We start from the raw sequence: 19056 nt of genomic DNA, 5'->3' as shown, positions 1-19056 counted from the left end.
AGTTTTGGTTTTGTTCTTTCAGTCAGGACCTCACTATGTAGCCCTGGATGGCCTAGAATTTGCTATGTAGACCAGGCTGGCCTTGAACTCGGCTTCCTAAGTACAAGGATTAAAAGTGTATGCCATCCTGTCCAACTTTCATGTTATTGTTATTTTTTTAAGATTGGGGAGAGGCACAGAGGCTAAAAAAGGGCGTGGGATCCCCTGGAGCTACAGTTACAGGTGGTTGTGAATGACCTGCATGGTCTTCTTGAAAGCTCTTAATTAGGGAGCCATATCTCCAGTCACCCCCACCCCCACTTTCACCCTGACTCCTGAGGGGTAGCTGAGCAGCAGCCAGACCACAGCATCCCAAATCTCAATATGCTACAGCCTGGGTGGGCGGTACCTGGGGCTCCTATGATGGCGGAGTTAATGGCTGCGTTTCCCCTGTTCTATCGCGCCGCCCCGCTGTGTTGGCATGACTGTCTTGAGCAGTGCTCAGCTAGCTCATGGTTTCCAAACCAATCTACTGGGGAGTTTCTTTTCTTCAGAGCATCAAGCCCATCTCCCCACTTTCTGCTGCCTCTGCTGTTTCTCACCTACTTCCACCTCCATCTTCAGTTTGCAGGTTACCACCTACCCTTCCTCCCAGAGTCCCTTTCCATTTGAGGTCCACACCTTTCACCTCACACCTCTATGGTTCTCTCTTGATTCCCCTCTTGAGATTTGTTTTACTTATTGTCCCTAAGCAGGAAGGACTTAAGACTCCAAGGCCAAGTGGGTGTGGTACTCAGACTGTAGCTTCACAAACACAAAACAAAAACCCCAACTTCTCAGTCATCATCTTCTCAGTGCTATCTTCCCTCCAGAGATTCTGTCTGGGTTTGCTCCCACCCCTTCATCTCCTCAGACCCTCATTCAGTCGCCTGACCCTCTCTGGTTGTGTCTAATGGGTTGTAGAATGTGATGACTGTAATCTGGCTGCCGGAAGTTCCAGTTAGTTTGTTACAGACTGTGCCTCCACCCTTCACATTTTAAAACTAGGCATACCATGACCCTCTCAGTTAGTGTACTAGGGCTCCCATCCTTGACAACAGTGATGTTGGAGCTCCCCGCCTGCCACACAGGCTCACTGCCTGCTCCATTGTTGGGAGCCAGGCCGACCCAAGGCTTTCCCTAAAGCCTTGATGTATGGAGAAGGGATGTACTTCCTTGCCTAAAACCAGGAACATGCTTGGCAAGGCCAGTAATGGCCTGGGGCCAGGGTCTTGGGGGACCTGTGACTTCAGATCCTGGAAACTTAACTCTTGCCTCCTAAAGGGCTGTGGTTATCAGTCCCAAGGCTGCTGAGTGCTCAGTCTATGATGAACTTGAGATATCCTGTGTTCTCCTTCTACAACACTGCTGGGTTAGCTTCCTGCTGACTTCCCCCTACTGTATGATAGCTTCCTACTTATTCTGTCCCATTTTCCCCTGCAAACTGTATAAAAGATGCTGCACTTCTCAGTAAGCATAGTGGCATGAGCCATCAGCTTGTGCAAGATAACTGATTGCAAACTTTCATGTCTTCTTTATCATCACATCCCCTAGTTCTCTCTGTCAGGAACCTGGCCCAGATCACTCAATACTCTCTATGAGTTCAACTTCTGGGGCTTCTCAGTGAGACTGCCATGTGCCTGGGTTGAGAAAGCATGGGTCTCATGCATGGGCCTCCAATGACTAGCCAACTGATGGGTTCCCTAAGACCCTTTCAAGTTTTCTGGTTTCAGAACAATACAGGGACACAAATAACCTTTTTGAGTGTGCTGACATTTGCACTGAAACACACAGCAGGGTGAGTACACATACACCAGAGCACAAGGAAGAATCCAGGCAGCAGCAGCAAGCCTGGCTGGTGGTCAGTGCATTCCCAAAGTCCTGTGACTTCAAACAAAAGGCAATCTTACTGAAGAACACCCTTCATGAAGTAGGAATCATAACTGCTACATTAGAATTAAGTCTAATTTTACTCCTGACAGTGTTCGAGCTCTGTCTGGAAGAAGCACCATTCCAATATTTTGAGGCATGGTGGAGGGCAGGAAAAGTCTTATGTCTGGAGGCGGCTGAGCTCTCCTCCAGGAAAGCTCCACGTGGCTGCTGTACTGTGAACTAAACAGGACACGATCTTCAAGAGTCATCATTTTCAAAGGCAAACTGGCTATGCAAACCTGGGACCTTACCAGTTATTTTCCCCAAAATGAACAGCTACTCTATCGCTTTGGATAATAGATAGTGATTGTTGCCAATAACAACATTTGAACTTCCAAGTAAAGAATTTGAATTTTGGAAGAATATCATTCACAACTGTGGGGCTGAAACAGAAGAAACAATGCTAAGGAATGTGACTGGTGATTGTTGAATCAACATGGTGAACCTCTGACACTGAATCATGTGGGCATGGGGCAGCTCTGCTCTGCACACCCCTGCCACGCAGATCTCCCAGGGCAGGGCCAGCTTTTCTCAGACTTGATACCTTCTGGGGCAGGAAAACCTAGGCCACAATGCATCTGCAGACTCTCCTCAAATGCACAGGCTGGCTGCAAGCAGGTCTGCATGTTTCCTTTCTAGAGGACTGCCCTTGCTGCTAACAAGCCACCAAAGCAGGTCACATGTTCTGAACATAGCCACCCAACATCTCCAGGCAACTGCAGTGGCAGCAGTTTTTCCAAAATATGCTATCCTCCTGGGCCAATACTCTCTGCTCACCTCCACTGCTATCCTGTCTCCCAACTAGCCCCTGAAGTTCAGGTCTGGGCCAGAAGGACAGTGCTGGTCATGTCCACCACAGTGCCCCTCAGCATCTGCACAGGCATGCTCGTCATCGTTCTCTGGAAGAATTAACAGTTAGCAGGTCAATGACAAAACTCAGTGGGCACAGAATCTCCAACTGAGGACCACAAGGAACCAAACACAGCTACAGCTATCCAGAGTGTCCAAGACCAAACAAAAGAGAGATGTGGTTTCTACCCTCTAGACCCCAACCTGTGGGTGGCAACCCCTTTGGCAAACCTCTATCTCCAAAAATATTTACAGTATAATTCATAACAGTAGCAAAATTACAGTTCCAAAGTTGCAATGAAAAGAATTTTATGGTTGGGGTCACCACAACATGAGGAACTATGTTAAAGGATCGCAGCATTAGGAGGGTTAAGAACCACTGCTCTAGAACCTGCCCTGCAAAACAACTCACTGTACCTACTTCAGCAAAGCAGAAGCCATGGGAGCCATGGGGGTCCAAATGTGGACCCCTTCACAGGCTGTATAATCTGAGGCAGTGGCCTGTCTCTCTGAGCATCCACCTGGTGCACAGGTATAACCTTGCATCTGGTACAAGGTTCAGTGCCCTCATGTAGGAGATACACCCAACTCCCATTTTCATCCCTGAAGTCACTGCCTATTAATCACAAAGCCCGTGTCCCTAGCTTGGCTCATAGTCTGGAGCCATGAGTCCATGGAAGCCCCTAAGGAAGTATGCCGTTGGCTAACACACTTTGATAAGTCAACCGAGCTTTATAGAAACACTGGAGACATGGGTAAAGGCCAGGTAGGAACATCTGCATTCAACAATACCAAGACTGTTTTCTGAGGGCTTCCAACTCAGACCATGACACAGAAAATGGATATTTGGGGGGAGAATTTCAAGAGAACAAAGAATGGAGGAGAGAGAGGTGTGACCAGGAATGGGAAGTGGGCTAAGAGACAAGTAACCACTGGTAAAGGGCAGGGCCATTCAGGCCCTTGGGGGATAGCCAAGGTTCATTCAAGCCTGTATTTTAACCAAGCTCATACCCTCACAGGCCAACCTAAAAAGACACTGGCTCTTGCATGGAAGGGCCCCAAAGTCTCCAGTCTCCTGGGACTGCCTTAGCCACAAGAAATACAGTCAAGCTCCGAAATCCCAAATGGTGGAACAGAGAGCTTTCAACTGCAACTCACATGAGGCTCATGTGGAATCAATCCTCCCACGTGAAGGAAAGACAGATAGCTGCCAGTGAGCTGCAGACGTGCTGTAAACACAGGCACCAGAGGAGTGGCGTGCCTTCTGCTTGTCAGCCCTGTCAATAAACCCTTTGCCCTACAACAAAGCTCGGGTGAAAAATGAAAGGCTGGCATTGATTCCGTTGTACAGCGATCTTATTTACAAACAGAAGCCAGATAATCTTGGATTTAAATGGCACAAGTCCCATCACTCACAATCAGAGACGTGACAATGATAATTTATAAACTTCTACATTATGGTTCAATCCTTTCTCTTAACAGGGAAAGGCTAAGTTCTGAAGGAGTAAAAAATATGAAAACATTAACAAAGGAGGGAAGTGATGAATTGATGCTTGGGCCAAAACATGTCTCTAGTGGGCACATTTGTCTTTACAAGAAACAAAATAAGTCAAGGACCATCTAGATCAGCAGCAAAGAAGAGGTTTTCGCTCTTCAGTTACACAAGGGGATGCTAATTTCTCCCCATCCACCTCAGGTATGAAAAGCAATGCAAACCCAGGTCTCCTTGACATACCACTGGGCTGATCTCTTCAGATTAAGCCTCAGGATCTAAGCCATATATTTTCTGAAGCTTCATTTGACCTTCAGGTCCAGTACATGAGCTGAGACCTCTTCAGCAGAGACACCTACTCAGAAAGATGAGGGCCACTGTGGCCCAGTTGACTTCCTGATGCCCTGGGGGCTGACTCCACCTCAGCTGCCATGGCACAGGCCATGGCCTTCTTTGCACAGCTTCTACAGTGACTCCCAGAGAGAATCTTGGGAATTTGGTCTCTGGTGACAGTTAAACGCTACTCTAGCCTTCCCGTCCTCTGTCAACAAAACTCCTGGTCCTCCTATGGCATCTCCTTTAGCCACACTCAGTCCTGGGAGCCTGCACTTGGCACCCCTGTGCACAGTACTGAAACACTGGGACTCCAGCCCACAGTGTGTCCTCTAGGCATGCCCATTGCTCAAGGGCAGAGCACAGTGCCAGGTACAAAGCAGGTGTTTAGGAAAGGTATTACGGGCCAGAACAAACCCAAGCATTGCACAGGGCATTTAAGGGCTGGTCTGTCGACTTCAGCCACTGCTCTACAGGTCAGTGAGCTCCTGTCCCCATTCTTAGTTCATCAGCCAATGAGGTCCCTTCCAGGCACTCTGCAGGTTTCAACACACACAAACGATGTTTACATAAAATCAAGCTGCCATAGGACTTTTCTGTGAACATCCCAGTCACTAACCCTAGCTTCCATGGAGACCAACAATGTCCCCAGGACTCTAATAGCTGGAGTCTCCCCATAGACCAGGCACAGTGGGAGTGATCCATGCACCATATAGAGCCATGCCACCAAAGCTGGAAGGACTATGCTCACAGGCCTAGAGGGTAGAGTCGAGGGATGCTGCCTGGATCTGACGCTCTTTAAGGGACAGGTGTCCAGGAGTTTATCAAGGACTCAGGGCCCAGTGCCCACAGTGGTGCTGAAGGCTAGAGTATACGGGCAAAGCTACCTGCTTTTTCAGGCAGACAGCTTCAATTCAGAAGCCCGCTAGTGAAGTGTAGCCCAGTGGCCTTTCTACACTTGGGCTGCAGTGTGTCGTCTAGAGCCTCCCGAGCCTCCCGAGCCTCAGGCTCACCTGAATGCCATCCAGCAGCTTGCTCATGCACCAGTACGTGTCAGCCTCAATGTTTCGAAGCACCTCTGCGGGCACACTGGAGACGTCGACCTCATCCACATCCTCCTGGTCTGTGCAGAACAAGCATGGAAGATACAAGAAGTAATCAGCCATTGAAATAAACAAATGGGGGACGCAGCCATCCGCATGAACGCCAGCCTCCCTCTACCACGGTTTTCATCATGTTGAATAAATGGCTCATGAGCCTCACACCTCATCACTTAATGGTTCTCAATTTTAATACCTAATTAGTTGCAGATAATTAATATTCTGAATCCACTCTGATTAATTAGCAAAATTAATATATTGTAAATTATTACTTCTCAGACATCTCATATTCTAAAAAGAGAAAACCTACCATATATTGCTAAGCCCTAAGATCTGAAAGTTTCTCCATCAGAGTTTTCAAAACTCTGCTTCTAATAAATTTATATATTTATTCAGTAATAATTCCTCTAGACTACAATTTCTGAGGTAGAGCTTCCCAAACTGCTCTGTGTAAAATCTTCTGTGCTACCACCTAACACCCCAGAAGGCAGAGACACAGATGAGCTTCAGAGGAAACAATGGAGCTCAAAACAATTTCCTTCTAAAAGCAGAGAAAACAGATGCCTAATTGAAATGGTTCATCAGATATTTGAGCAAACTCATTTTAGACCCTTAGAAGGACTATCAACCAGGAAAATGCTCATAAACAATTTAAGAATTGACCACCCATTTTATCATTCTATTTTCATTTTATTTGCAAACACATGTAAATCTTTATAAAGAAAATATTCTTTAAGAAGGAAACATTTTAGCCTAGATACATTTAGAAAGTTTAGGCAATGCCCAGCAATGCTAACAAAACTGCTAACAATTATCATGAGTTTTCCCATCACCCCCTTCTGTACTTCAGACACACCCACTCAGGTAATCCGCCACAACTCTTCCCATTGTCAGCTTCTCTAACAGCCTGGGGCATGCAGAGAAACAGCAGTGTAGAAGAGGTAAACAGGCTGGAATTCAGGAAGTCCACAGTCTGCACCCCACAACAGACCTGGGTCAAGCCTCCAGCCTCCCAATCATCCTCAGTCATCACTTCAGACCATCTTCACAACTGCTCCCCACAGAGTCTGGGCCACAGCCCAGCAGCCTCCTAACCATCCTTAACGATGACTTCCTCACCAGCACCTGCCCGGCTCCTGGCACACATAAGGATGGGAACACAGCCTTCCTGGTTCTCTGTGTTCAGCAGAGACCAGAAAGGTAACAGGGAAAAGAGTTGTCACATCAGGGTCCCTGACTAGAAGCCTACAAGCAGGCTCTTTGTGCTGACTTACAGAGCCTGGAGACAGCCCTACACACAACCGTCTCTTTGGTCATGTAAGTCAGTGACCACCAGCTCACATCTCACCCACAGTGATACTGGATCTGTAAGAAACCTATGCAGAAAAGTGCTAATGCCCCAGCTCTTTCTGGGTATGGCTTAGGTTCAGTGTTTTTGTTTTTAAATTGTGACATAATTCATACCATGAAATCGGCTTTTTAAAGATGTAAATGAAGGACCTTCACCACATTCACATACTGCAAGCACTGTGTAAAGAGCTTGTGAGATCACCACCATGAACACCGGGGCATTTTCCTTACCTCAGTAAGAATCCCTGGACCTTTCAGAAATCACCCCCTTCCTACCTTCCTGCCACTTAACTCCTGTCTGCAGCCATGCCTATTCTGCATGCTTGTAGGGAGGAGCCCACCCCCGTGGCCTCGGTGCCTAGCATCTTTCACTGGTATGTTTTTAGGGTACCTGCATGCTGGAGACTGTGCAGGACTTCTTTCTTGCATGTGGCTGAGCAACCTCCCTCAGCTGGCAAACCAGGGATTATCTCAGTTATGGGGTGACAGAAGCAACAGGTGGCTGGGCTGGTACTCTATATGGGAACTATCATTTCAGCCCAAGCCAGGGTTAAGCAGGCTAGGAAATGTCTCCCAAGAAGTTAATTCATTAAAGGAAAATACATATTCAGGGGCCAGAACAGCTCAGGTGGCAGAAAGAACCAGGGTCAGTGACTACTGAGGCCCTATGTGAAGGATGCTGTCACTCATGTCACGCTGGACCCAATGGATTCACCACCCTAAGAGACACACTTGGTTATCAACTTCCCCCTTCCCTTGGCTACAGGTCAGATTGACAGGTCCAGCTGTAGCACTTTACCTGGCCCTCCTGAGTTGCCTTGTGACAGCCACACTCGCTGGCAGTTCTGTCCCCTACTGGCCTGCAGGGATGCAAGAATCCACCCCTACAGTCTGCCCTCAGAAACCCAATTCTGGAAAATGTCTGATCTGGGGATGCTGCTGGCCCAGGAGGCCAGCATTTGATCTGAACACACCCTTTGATAACAGCCCCTCAGTGATTCTATGAGAAAGGCACTCTCTCTCCAGTCCCTAAGGCTGCAGAGGCAGAGGTTATCACCTCTTTCAGAAGACAGATGTTCTCACTGCAAGGCAGCAACAGGGGAACCCCACAGGCCTGCCTCACATCCAGCCCAGCCCCACTGTTCCCCTTTCCACTGAGCGAAATGGGAAGGTCAAGAATGTCCCCCAGAAAAAAATGGCTTCAGCAGAACTGATTCTCATCCCAGGAGCCTAGGAGCAGGTCTGATTTTATTTTCTAGTCTCAGGGCATTGAATCAACAACAACAGTCAGAGGACATCTTCTGAAATGTTTTCTATAAACATGTCCTTTTCAAGGACCTTCCAAGCATGGGGACATTTCCTTGAACATAATGAAAGGGAAACAGTGAGAGGAGCCCTCTCAGACTGCGCGGGTTCACAGAAGCTGCTGGGCTAGCACAGCCTGGCCTACATGAAATGGGCACTGCAGGGGGTGGGCAGACACCTCAATATTTCTTAGTCTGTTTAGCCAGCTTATTATTTTATCCAGGGAAATGTCAGCAGCCTATTCTGGGTGTCATTTCTCACAGCAGGTCATTTGTTACTCTTCAATGTAATGAAGTAATGGCATTTAACTCCAAGAAGCCCTCTGCCGATTTGTCTTCCAAACGCCAAGAGAATCAGACTTGCCCTCACTGTTAGAATAAGATAAATACCCTGGCCCCCATGGCAGCCACACACACTGTAGATAGGCAAGGATGGAGACGCGGGCACTTTGGAAGATCCAGGCTGTGGGTACAGATTCAGAACCCAGTGCAGACTGCCAAGACCACCCGGAGAGGTCTTCCCAAAGAGAACAGGATGCTTGACCATCCCAGGAGACATGGTCTGGATAGTACCACAAGCAAGACCAGCTGCCCTGACTCCCCTTCCATCTACTGGGTGCTTATGTGCTGACCCAGTGACTGTAAGAATCAGACAGAGGATCAACCCAGGGGTGGGGTGTTCTCTCAGTCAAGAGCATCTAGCTCCAGAAGACACGCTCTCCACAGAGTGTGCTGCCAGAACTAAGGAGGGCAAAAGGTCAAGCTGAAGGGAAATGGAGGGGCACCACCAGGGAGGCCCCACAGATGGGGGCTGAGTGGACTATCGGCGGGATGTCCACAACTAGGGAGGGAGCTTGCACTGACGCAGAAGGGTTTAGCTCTCAACCAGCAAACACCCCAGCTGCTGCCATCCTACCCCTAAGGAGATGTCAGCATCATATCAGTGGAAAAAGATGTTTCAGCTAAGGTGACAGATAAGAAAAGACAATGTCAACATTGAGGAGTCCCAAGCAACCCTAGGGTTCTAAGGAAGAAACACATTCCAGAAGGGAAAGCTATCAACACAAAGGTGAAGGCAGGGTAAGAAAGCTGACCTGGATAGTCACCAGCTGGAGAGCAGGGCCTAAGTGAAAATGCACTAGCTAGATGTTGGGCCAGCTCAGGGCCAAGGCTGTCCTTAGGGTTCAGTGACCACTGTTTCTCCCTGAGTCATGCACACACTGTGCCCCACAAGCTGTCTAGAAGCAGGTAGCTGTGGTGGGAGGTGGGGATGCACAGTGTACCCCTGGACTCAGAGAGGGAGGTCATACAAAACCTTGGCCCAGGCCTGAACCCAGGGACTCACGATAGGGCTGAGCACTTTAGGGACTCTCCAAGGTGAGTTTGAACTAACAAATGACTAGCAGTTTTTCATCTGAAATTTGACAGGAGTCTAGCTCTTGCTCTTCCATCTAATTATAAACCAGGAGGAAACAAGCATGTGTGGCACTGCTCTGGAGTGCACCACCCTTCTCTTCCCCACAATCTCAGCACCCCACCTCCACTCAGGACCCAGACCCTGAGCCCTGTACCGTGGGAACAAAGAACCCCCAAACAGTCGAAAGGTTAACAGGGCACACAAGTTACCTCAGGGAACCTGGAGGAAGCAGAGAAGTGTCTCCTGCAGCCAGGACAAAAGTTCTGCAGTTCCAAGAGGACCCCGAGGGAACACTAAGTCACAGAACGAAGCACAGACATTATATTCAAGGCGATCTGACTCCTTAGATCATACAAAGGCTTTGGGGATGAGTTAAATGAGCTGCTTTGAAAACACTTGCTATGTTACCAGGTACAAAGTCAAGCTGAAAATAACTTCATGTTGTCAACAACTCCATTAACACTGCAGGCATCACCAGGAGGCCCAGGGCTCACAGGGCACACAGGGAGCTGGGTCACTCGTCCTCCTCTGCAGAGGGGCCCAGGATAGAATGGAAGGCAGAGTCTCATAAGGAATCAGAGAGCTGATACTGTTGGAGCTGTCAGAACAGCTCACCTTTCCCGGCTGCCAAGGGCAGCATGACCGGGGCATGCGCGCAGGGCACCTGTGGCCAGAACGATTAGGTGAAGAAAGCTGCTGACATTCAGTGGGCAGGGCCAGTGCTATAAAGGGGGGACAGCACTGGAGGAAAGCCCTCCATCCCCAAATCTGCATGGACGTGTGGGTAGACAGCTGCAGAGGAGGGGAGGTAGGTGGGAAGTGGTGGGTGGTGAGGAGGTGGACAGATAGAAGGAACAGTATAAGACACTTGGACAGGAGGAAAGCACACAGGTATTTAAACGTTGCTTTGCATATCCAAAAGCTATGTTAGAGAAACCAAGAAGAGAATTTTCTGTCCATCTTCCCATACCCAGAAAGAAAGAGGAGCAGAGGGAAGACAGGTTCAAAGTGGAGAACAGTCCAGGGATGAAGGCTGCCTGCCTAGGATGGCAGACCAGGCAGTACCCACATCTGTCTGTTGCCTGCTAGCCACCGAGTCTTTATTCTGAGTTTGTGCTAGAGCCTGTTTGCACACACTCAACCCACTGAGTGAGTGAGTACCTATGAAGGCACAGACCAGGGGCCTCCAGAGAGGTGACGTGCTCAGGACAGGGATGAGGAAGGGTCAGGGCCTGATTGGGAATCCTGGGAGCTCCCTCCACATTTCACCTGCCTCTCTGACACACTGTGGCCTCTGGCTAGACCTTGAGTGGAGGAGATCCTACAACAGCTAACTAAACTTGATTATACAGCTACAACCTAAAATATAGGACTTAGTGACTAGAAACTGTCAGTAAAACGTTCAGCACATGGGCTGTCACTCAAGCAAAGAATAATGTCATGACATCACCCCCAAGTTAGGGTCTCCTGGGTGAGTAGGCCTCCCCTTCTTCATGGGCTTCCACTGCCTCCAGGGACAACGTCAGGATTTGGAATGTCCAGAGCACCTGAGCCCCGGAACTTTACCTTGTAATATGAAGCAGTGACTGGAGTCAGGACCTCTCTCATATCAATTTGGGTAACAGAGGATGACTGGGAAAGGGGGAAATAACTCTAGTTTATATGTCTTCCCTCCTGTCAAAGGATCCTTCAACACTGGTACAGCTGCCTGGTGTGCCAGGCTGTAGGTAAAGAGCCAGCACCTGGCAGAGAGCAAGCTTCTGGAGGCAGGAAGGAGGGAGAGGCTGTTGTCATGACGACACTAATCACCTATGCTGCACAAACCCTGCAATAAACCTCTTCACATAATTAGGAGCTTAACTGGTAATCAAAAATATTCTGTTCTTTATAAGCAAGCCGGAATTGCTCTATGGATCTAATCTTCACATTTCCCAACTTGGGAGTTTTAAATTTGAAACCCTGACACTTCGGTGATGGAGATTTTACCACTTAATTACGTAGACTCGGGTTCTGTCGCGATGAAAGGGTCCTGCTTTGGTAAGGGTAGCACCACAACTCCAGACTATAAATTCACAAAACTCTGGTTCAGCAAAAACAACTAACACTGTGATCAAATTGGTTTTGCAGTGAGAATGTTTAATTCTACTATAAATAATGTTCAATTCAGGGTTACAGAGTAAACCACAGCCACAGTTTCCCACTCTACTCCACAGCTGAAAACTTGGGCCACCACCTGTGGGGCCAGCGCACAAGCCTGTGGCTGAAGGGTGGGGTGAGAACAGACAAGAACCGCAAGACAAGGGTGAGGTGGGTGAGCCAGCCCGTATCCACAACCAACTGTTCAACGGGAAGAGTCCCGTGTAAAGAAACACAGCACCCCCTTCCCAAGACAGCAGCACAGTTCTGTTCCCATCTCCTCCCCTGTGCCCTACAGAGCCCAGATCAACCTCACAAAATGCACAAGCAGAAAACCAAGACTCAGAAAGAGGGTGGGTCTGTGATGTAGAATGCTGGAGAGGATGCAAGCAAAAGCACACAGAGAAAGGCATCTCCTAGGCCTGTGATGTCATTTTTGTTCTTTAAAAAAAAAAAAAATGCAGCCGGGCGGTGGTGGTGCACGCCTTTAATCCCAGCACTCGGGAGGCAGAGCCAGGTGGATCTCTGTGAGTTCGAGGCCAGCCTGGGCTACCAAGTGAGTTCCAGGAAAGGCGCAAAGCTACACAGAGAAACCCTGTCTCGAAAAACCAAAAAAAAAAAAAAAAATGCACTCTTTTAATCTGCCTGGACTCTCAGCTTTACAGCACCACTGGGAGAAGGCATTTTTGTCCCTAGGAAAACTATTTGCTGTAGAAGTAACTGGTTCTATCGTAAGCTTGAAGCACTAGCAAGACACTGGGATAGGAAGAGAGAGGGTGAGACAAGAGCATCCCTAATGTCTAAAAGAAGAGGGGTGCACTGCTCCTCCACAGCCCTCTAAACTCAGTGTTTATTGGCTGCTCATTATAGGGATGTCTGCCAATAAAGAACCTGGAAGGAGAAAGCAAGTGAGAGAGACAGAAGTGTGGGAGTGTTTATCCAGTGTGGATGCCTCCCCCATTAAGCTCACGGTGGTAGGGAAGGTGATATTTAGGTGGGTGAGGGGTGAGACTCATAGAACCCAGACACTAGGCTTTGAGCTGACAAGTGTAGATTCCTATCATCAGAGAGACATAGAAAATTGGGAGCCAGCCCAACTTAAGTTGGGTGTAAAACAAGACAGAGAAAGACACAGAGCTCCTGAGGTGGACAAAGGCCATGCATGGGGCAATGCCCACTGCAGCACAGACGAGCACAGCCCACTACCATCAGCAGTTGTGAAAGGGAACAGGTCAATTCCACAGTCACAATCCCCACCACAGAGGACAAAAAATGTAGCCTCCAGTGACCCCCACAGCACACGCCACAAGCATGCTTTTCCCTTCCTGCCACTGACCCTCGACACAGAAGAGCACCTCAAGGTCTATGTCTCCAGCACCTACAACAGTACCTAGCACTGAGCGGAAGGAAGCTCATTCAATGCATGCCAAGGGAATAAACAGACTTCCTTCAAAGAGCTTGTGCTCTAGGAGGAACGAATAATTACAAGCATAATGAGAAAAACTATTCCTTGAAGAATGAGAACTAAGTGCAGCCCAGTTTCTCAGCTACAGAAACATTCAGGCTATTACTGAACTGAAGGCAGTGTATCAAAACTCTAATTTGAGTATGCCATTGACAGCACCAACAACACTCCAGGAAAAAGGAACTGACTCAAATTGAGGCAAGCAAGCATTCTTCCCAGCTTGCCTCTTGACTCGCCCTAGCCACCTCCTGAAGAAGACTCAGTTCTCTCAGGAGACGGAGCACAATTTTGTTATTTTGGAACCCTCCAAAAGCTGCAATTGTTAAAAAGCTGAGTTTGCCTTTGAAAATTATAGGTGCAGTTTCTCAGGAAAGCAAGTTGCTCCTATGTCCCTGGGGGTCCTAACTGTCCCAGTGGAGGAGGCTTTCAGCCCCAACCTTGCTCTCCCTGCCACACACCATAGGACAGCAGAAAATCCATGGACCTCATGGGTGCATATGTGCAGCTGAGAGCAGGCTCAGCACTCCATCACCTCACAGGATGCCTGCTTGAACGTAGTATTAGGAGATTTGGGTCCCTAGTTATTCCTTAATGAGGAAAGGTGTCTAGGACTTCCAGCTAAGACCTTCTTTCTGGTGCTGTATTCCAATTAGGAGATTGCGCAGACACCCACCTCTCAGCAGTGGGAACCTATAGAGAATGAACTTTCTAAGAATACAAACTGATCATAAATCAGTCTATTAACTGACTTACCTCTTTATCTAATTAGCTCCAAAATAACCTACAATAGATAATCAGGTCTTCATATCAACCAGCAAAACAGCTCTGGTTCAGATAGTGAATAAAGGCAGCAGAGGGAATAAAGGACCCAAAGAAGGTGGGCAACCCTGAATCCTTGGTCAGTCAGCTCATTCCACACCAGGGGGTCTTCCATCAGGATAAAAGTCACCTCAATGGGTTGTTTAGGGGCCTTGCTCGGTTCATTCCACACAAACAAGAATGCTGTGCAGGCACTGCAGAAGCTGTACAGCTTACCACACACCCTCGGGGGCAGGTCAGGAAGGCAGCTGGAAAAGCTGAGCTACTGTATCATGTAAAAACTCGTAAGTGGTTGTAAGAGGGAAAGTCCAACAAATTTATTACGGGCCAAAGGCTCATAACGATAATCTACAAAGAGTTATTTCTCAGTAAGAAATACATGGCAGTAAGCCACCTGAGAATAAAGAAAACACCCTGAAACAGCTGTAAGAAAGAAGCCAGCTAAAACCATGAAGCAAAACCAACTGATCCATAAGATGCACCGCTCACCCTCACTGGGAGGTTCATTTCAGTTAAAATGGTGCCTGTCCAATCCAAGGAATTAGAAGCTGACTTTGGGAACCCATAAGAACAGCTCCAAACATAGTCCTAAGCCCTAAGAAGACCAAGAAGAATTTGTTGAGGAGGGTTGACAAAATCCACTGAGGTCTCTGGGAGAATCTCAGAGCACAGGTTGACAGGAGGGTTCACAGAACCGTACACCAGGGTGGGGAAATGAAGGCAGCAGGAGCTGCAGCAGCTGTTCACAGCACATCCACAGTGAATGCATGTGAGTGCAGGGAATGCATGCTCGTACTCAGCTCCCTCCTCTACTCCTATGCAGTTCAGGATGCCCTGCCCAGAGAACGGTGCCAGCCTCAAAGGGCAGCTCTTCTTGCCTCGATTAGCATAATCAAGAGAATCCCTCACAGGCACTGGCAGAGACCATCCCCCAGGTGATCCTAGATTCTGTCCAACTGAAAATTAACACTGACCCTCACAAGCACTAGCGTGCAAGAGTCTGCAGGGCAGGAGGCCCAAGTTCTTGGTGAGGTAAAGTGACTAGGCACTTTTTGAAAACTCAGCCATAGAAGAAATTTGAGTAACTCAAAATACTACATACAAGGGGAAATTAGCCAAAAGTCTATCACCTAAAATACAACTATTGCAGAAGCTGCTGTACAATCTTCCAGGGAACTGATCTCAGTTGCTCAGCCACATCCTTTCTTCGGGAGGAAGACATCAGTTCACATATCTTACTATTGTTTCAAGTTCTATGTGTATGTATGGGTGCCTGCATGTATATATGCACTGAATGAGTGCTTGGTGTCCCTAAACGCCAGAAAGGATGCTGGATCCCCTGGAACTGGAGCTATAAATGGTTGTGAGCTGCCATGTGGTTGCTGGCAACCAAATCCAGGTTCTCCGCAATAACAGCAAATGCTTTAAACCACTGAACTATCTCTCTGGCCCTACATCCCATTATTATAAGGAATGTTCCACAGGGCACCTTTTTTGCACAAGGATGTGAAGCACAGTAAGAAGGATTTCCTAAAACAATCACCCCCACTGCAGGTGCCAGGTAGAAGACAAGCTGATCAAGGACATGCTGAGGCTCCTGACATAGACTGGCTAGGGACATGCTCAGATTTACAGGCAGCCAGCAGGGAGTGAGAATGGCTACCCTGAAGACTGCTCCTCACCCCTGACACCATCCCTTCATCCCTTTACACTGGTAGGTGAAATAGCAGCATTAAAAAGGTGGGAGCCACATTTTTGTATTTTCCACTGCTGGAGGCCCTCCCTGGCAAGGTCTTACACATGCATCTGGTTTGAGATAGTGCTCTCCTTTCACACCACACTGGCCCAGCTCAGCACCTCAGAGAGCTCAGGAACACTGTATCAACACACAAGTGTGATACTGTCCCACCAGCATCTTCTCCAAAGTAATCTGTCCCACACCACAATCACAATACTACCTGACAACCTCCATAGTCACCTCTGTCACTTAGATGGACACTAGAGGCCATGCATGCATGGTGGTTCACAACTGAAATCCCAGTACTTGAGGCTGAGGCAGAAGGATCAAGAGTTTGAAGCCATCCTGGGCTACATAGTAAATTCTAGTTTGGCTTAGGCTACATGGCAAGACAATATTTAAAAGAAGAGGAGGAGAAGGAAGATGGAGGGAGGGAAGAATCAATGGCATTTACCCTACTTCCCAACCCTGAGCACTCACACTGACTCCTTAGCATGTGGCCTTTCAAGGCCTACTGACACATGTCAGAACTTGGTATCTCAATTTCCTGGGGCGAGCAAAAGGCCACTGAGAGAGGAACTATGGAAAATGTGGTCTTTATCAACCAAGTTACCCGAGAAGATTTCTTCCTCATCACGTTTATGGTGAAATCACAAAATGCAGAATTTGAGACGTGGGCCTAGAAAACCTCAAACCACACAGAAATTAGGACACATTACTGAGACAGGAGCCTGGCTGCTGGGGGCTCTATGCTTGTTCTAAGTGAGTATCAGCTCTAAGGATGAGTCAATCTGTCATGTGAAAGATACATAAACCTGACTATAGAGGCAGATAGACACATCTTGTCACCTAAGCTGCTGGGGACCATGGTGTCATTCCACAGCGAGAATCCACAATGAATCTAGGGCACAATTTTAAGAGAACTTGGAAAGATCCTTGACATTCATTCATCATGTTCCATGACATTTCCAGCTGGTTTTCAAAACCTAGATTGTCATAAATTAGTATAAGGAATATCTGTGTTTATTCAAAAGCAGTTAAGAAATTAGGGTCAGCCAGGCAGTGGTGGAACACGCCTTTAATCCCAGCACTTGGGAGGCAGAGGCAGGTGGATCTCAGTGAGTTTGAGGCCAGCCTGATCCACAAAGTGAGTTTTAGGACAGCCAGGACTATTACACAGAGAAACCCTGTCTCAAAAAAACAAAACAAAATAGAAAGAAGTAAATTAGGGCCAACACTAAAGCTACCTAAGATAAAAGAACGAATGCAAGTTATCTAGAAACCCCACAGCCTCAAGTGACCCCAAACTCCAAATCTAAGGGGCTCTTGGACCTGAGACTTCAGAGTATCATGCCAATAATCAAAATATTTAACTCCAGAGCACTCTTGGTCTTTGGGTTTTCGGGTGAGGGATGTTCTACCTGTAACATCTGTGGAAAGATTGCAAACTCTAAGCACTGACATCTAAACTCTGGCCCTAGAATTTTGGACAGGTAATGCTCAGCTTGCATCTGTATTTTCCAGGAGGGTTTTATGAAAGGTTCTTTGTGACAGGAAGCCTGGCCAAAGGCTTTCGTTTCTCATCTCTAAGAAAATATGTTCTCTTAAAAGTTGACTGGGAATCCTTTTGTTCTCTGCTGTGCTCAGGTGGTATTGACAAGGTGGAGGGCCTGGACCTGTCCACTTTAGGTCAATTTGAGGGTCTTTGAGTCAAGCATCAAAAGGATGCAAAAGGATAAAGCAATTTCTAAATTGGGTCTGACACCGTGACTCACGCTAAGGTTTGACAGCAATACACAGCATGTCGGCACCAGGATTCAAACAGACTCAGAGGCTCCTCTGCTGGAGGCAGGAAAAGAAACTTCCTTAAATTGGAGGAAGAGCTTGGACTTGTGGCCTTTCCCTGATTCATCATTAGTAGGCAATCCTCTGTGTGATTCTCCATCCCCCAGGAGCCAGAGCCAAACAAGTCTGTGTCTTTGACACAATCCCCCACTACAAGAAATCAGAACCATGTTTTGGGCAGAAGTCAACAGCAGCCTGCTGATGAAAATGGAGGCAGTTTTCAGGGATACTGGGAAAGGAATGCTGAGAAGGCCCAACAAAACAGGTCAGATCAAAGGGCTAAAGAGCCACAGAGCATCCAAAGGAAACAGAGACAACAAGCTAATGGGACCAGTGCCTTCCAGAAAAGCACTCCAGGCGGACACTCAAAGTGACAGTGAATACAAACTATGACAAAGAAAGCAATCCCACTACCAAGAGGGAACTGTGGGGCCATACTGCTAGGAAAGGGTACCAGACTCTTTCCTCACTCCTTGGCTGCTTTGAGCAAAGGGCTGTCAGTAAAGCAGCTGGACAGACGACCCCTACACCAGCACCAGCCATTCCAAACACACGAGGAACACCTCAGGGAAGCTGCCCAGCAAGTGCAGCTGCTTGCTGCTAAAGCAACAGCTTACACCAAGACTTACACCCTGTCAGGGACGGAGGGAGTCAGCCTCTTCTCTATATGCACACATGCTGTTCAGGAGCCAGAGCACACTGTTAGCCGCTCGTCTTTTGTATCTGCTACTTCGTAACATCAACACTTACTTCTCAAGCAACTTTTGAGCCACATGTTTCCCCACCAACCGAAGAAGTTATTTGTAAGGAAAACCAGCATTGGCATGAAAGCCAGGGCAAAGAGAGCCAGCAGCAAGGCTTCCGGATGTAAATTTTAGGCAAGCCAAAATTAATAAACCACTTCAATAATAAATCAAAAAATCATAATTGGTATTTTAATTTTTTATACATAATAGACCACGTAACACTAGACTGAATATTATATTACCACCACATAATTACACCACAACATGCTATACAGCCCATCCTCAACACTGTTATTAGACTCATAAAATATGCTTCCAGAATGAGAAAAAATAGCTGTCAAGAACAGCATCTTATTATTCAACTATTAAACTTTCTTAATCATCAATCAGTTTAATTGCTCCTGACATGGGTTATAAATAACAATTTGTGGTTCAATAAAATACCACCAAGGGTAACCCCTTCACTCCCAAAGCTGCTCAAAATGTCTTCTAAGATATTCAGGGATGATTTT

The 19056-nt window shown here is 47.5% G+C and overlaps 1 protein-coding gene across 2 annotated transcripts in view; it reads right to left on the bottom strand.

Moving 5' to 3' along the window:
• Nucleotides 1–19056, bottom strand: part of Tbc1d22a (TBC1 domain family member 22A) — a 306168-nt gene that overhangs the window by 151625 nt on the left and 135487 nt on the right. For both annotated transcript variants that reach the window (XM_076556523.1, XM_006986078.4), the window contains one exon: nt 5638–5747. In XM_076556523.1, the coding sequence (XP_076412638.1) occupies nt 5638–5747 (110 nt within the window). The remainder of the gene's footprint in view (nt 1–5637; nt 5748–19056) is intronic.

This window comes from Peromyscus maniculatus, chromosome 20 (genome assembly GCF_049852395.1).
Source record: "Peromyscus maniculatus bairdii isolate BWxNUB_F1_BW_parent chromosome 20, HU_Pman_BW_mat_3.1, whole genome shotgun sequence".
Taxonomy (NCBI): Eukaryota; Metazoa; Chordata; class Mammalia; order Rodentia; family Cricetidae; genus Peromyscus; species Peromyscus maniculatus.
Note: the sequence above shows the minus strand (reverse complement) of the source record. Positions and strands in the feature narration are given on the sequence as shown.